The sequence below is a fragment of the Limulus polyphemus genome, unplaced genomic scaffold, assembly GCF_000517525.1.
Source record: "Limulus polyphemus unplaced genomic scaffold, Limulus_polyphemus-2.1.2 Scaffold38, whole genome shotgun sequence".
In the NCBI taxonomy this organism is placed as follows: domain Eukaryota; kingdom Metazoa; phylum Arthropoda; class Merostomata; order Xiphosura; family Limulidae; genus Limulus; species Limulus polyphemus.
The window spans coordinates 516,916-519,110 of NW_013665648.1; the positions used below are offsets into that span (position 1 = coordinate 516,916).

General features: G+C 28.8%; 1 protein-coding gene and 1 long non-coding RNA gene across 3 annotated transcripts in view; one reads left to right on the forward strand and one right to left on the reverse strand.

Annotated features, from left to right (window-relative positions):
• Positions 1-2,195, forward strand: part of LOC106461373 (CUGBP Elav-like family member 2) — a 166,239-nt gene that overhangs the window by 157,516 nt on the left and 6,528 nt on the right. For both annotated transcript variants that reach the window (XM_022388480.1, XM_013921194.2), the window contains one exon: positions 1,731-1,816. In XM_022388480.1, the coding sequence (XP_022244188.1) occupies positions 1,731-1,816 (86 nt within the window). The remainder of the gene's footprint in view (positions 1-1,730; positions 1,817-2,195) is intronic.
• Positions 1-2,195, reverse strand: part of LOC111086272 — a 68,832-nt gene that overhangs the window by 7,478 nt on the left and 59,159 nt on the right. The gene's annotated exons all lie outside the window — the stretch shown is intronic.

The following is a 2,195-nucleotide window of genomic DNA, read 5'->3' on the forward strand; positions in this document are numbered from 1 at the left end:
ATATTAAAAAACAAAGTTAAACATCGATTTTTGTGTGTCACGTGGTATGTTGAATGCAGCACTGGTCCAAATATGCTAGAATATAAAATAAGAGCCTCTTTTTAATTTGCTACGGTATTGCTGATGTAATAAATCAAACTCAGTGGCATCCTGCCCACCTCTTTCCATTTTTGTAAACACTCCCTTATATACACTTACTTCTATATATGACATGAATTACTAATCGGAAGCTCAGAATGTCCCTTTAGTGGCTTTCTCAGCAATTTTAACAATTTTGGATGCCATCTTTTTCTTTCAAACCAAGATTTCAAGGAGGTAGGGTGTGTCTTTAGTTTGCTCAAAATTTCATATTTGTTTTAGACTGAGATACAGCTTAGTTATTAAGCCTGATAGATTATAGTGGAATTCTATGGTATCAATATAGTAATTTATCATTTTTGGTAATTCAACTGTATATATATAAAACTTTAAAAAATTATTTTCTTTCATGTCCTCCACGTGCAAAATTTTAAAAGGCTTAGCAACCTACGTCAAGTAGCAACCAAGTACAAGAGTCATAACTAGAAGACATAATTGTTTTCTGTACTTCTTTATTTACTCTTCTGTGTTTTAAGAAAAATAAGTTTAAGAACTTATTTTTTAAATAGCAATAATCTATATACATATATAATGTATAATAATGGAAATGTGACTGTATTTTACAAAATACTAGTCTACTAAAACACAGCCAAGACAGGTCACTTTGTAAAGACTAAAGGTCAGTTTTATATTATTGGATACAGTAAGATGAGTGCACATGAGCTGCATCATTGTAACTTCTGTATTGTTAGCCAGGCAAGCGTGCCTGAAAAGTCAATATAATAAAAATAATAAATATATGTAAATGTGTGATATGAAATTTAAGCTATTCAGTCTAACATTTATGTTTTCGTGTTATAATTTGTAGTCATTCTAGAACGAAAAAGGCATAATTTATATTTATTTCCTAATTGTTTAAAGTGGTTAAGAGATTGGTCAAATCGACCAAACCTGTACAGAGAATCATTAGTGAAAATAACAGATAAAATATAAAATTGTTTTCTTAAGAAACATTTGATTGATAACTGTCTGCAGATTATGAAGATTTCACATGTGAAATTTGAAATTTTTCTGATGCACAAAAGTAGTATTTTTAATCTAAAACTGAAGACTGAGCCTGTGCTGAAAGAGTTAATCAGTCATCACTTCTGTGATGTAGCTATTTCACTTACTAGATTGAAGTTGGTCCTTATTTCTTATTTGGTTAATCAGTCATCACTTCTGTGGTACAGCTATTCCCACTACTAGATTGTAAGTTGGTTCTTATTTGGTTAATCAACACATCTATAGAATATTTGTTAGTTTATTGAAAACTTTTATAAGTTATACTGGTATTGTAATAATGAACTTGTGCTAAATAATGAAATAAATGTATTAGTTGTTGAGAAATATTTCAAGGCTAGTTAACAATGAGGGATTTCTTTGATTAAGGTCTTCTACTTCACTAACGATGTAGTATTTATAGAAATCAACCAAATTAGATCTTGTAAAATGTGTCATTATATGCCGTAATAACTAATGGCAACTGAATATTTTAATTTGACTAGATTATCCAACAATAGTTTTATGGTACATTATAAGACTAAGTTTTCTACTGAAATTTTTTAAAGGAAATTTATAGGAACTCACTTTGTTTTATTGTTTTCCTCCAGTCTTGGAAATACAGCTGGTATTGCAACAAATGGTCCAAATATGGATCCCTTTGCCCAAGCATACTCAGGGATGCAGCAGTATTCAGGTAAGCTTTACTTTGCTTGCATTTTTTGGACATCAGATTTAAGTATGTTATGAAACATTTTTTCATCAAGTTTAAAGAACATTATTGAACTTAATATGTCTATTCTTATTAGTAAGAATTTGTTTTCAATTTTTAGTATTCTTTATGGTGACAAAAAAGATAACTACAAATAACATCAGCATAAACAATGTAAAAAATAATCATTAAAACTAACAAATCAAATTCAAATGTGTATGTGTGTGTGTGTATTTTTTATTTCAATATTTTATTTTTAAGACAAACTTACAGGGAATCAAACTCGACTTGCTGCAATTATATGCCAGTTCTAAACCACTTAGGCTATATATACATATATATATATATATATATATATATATAT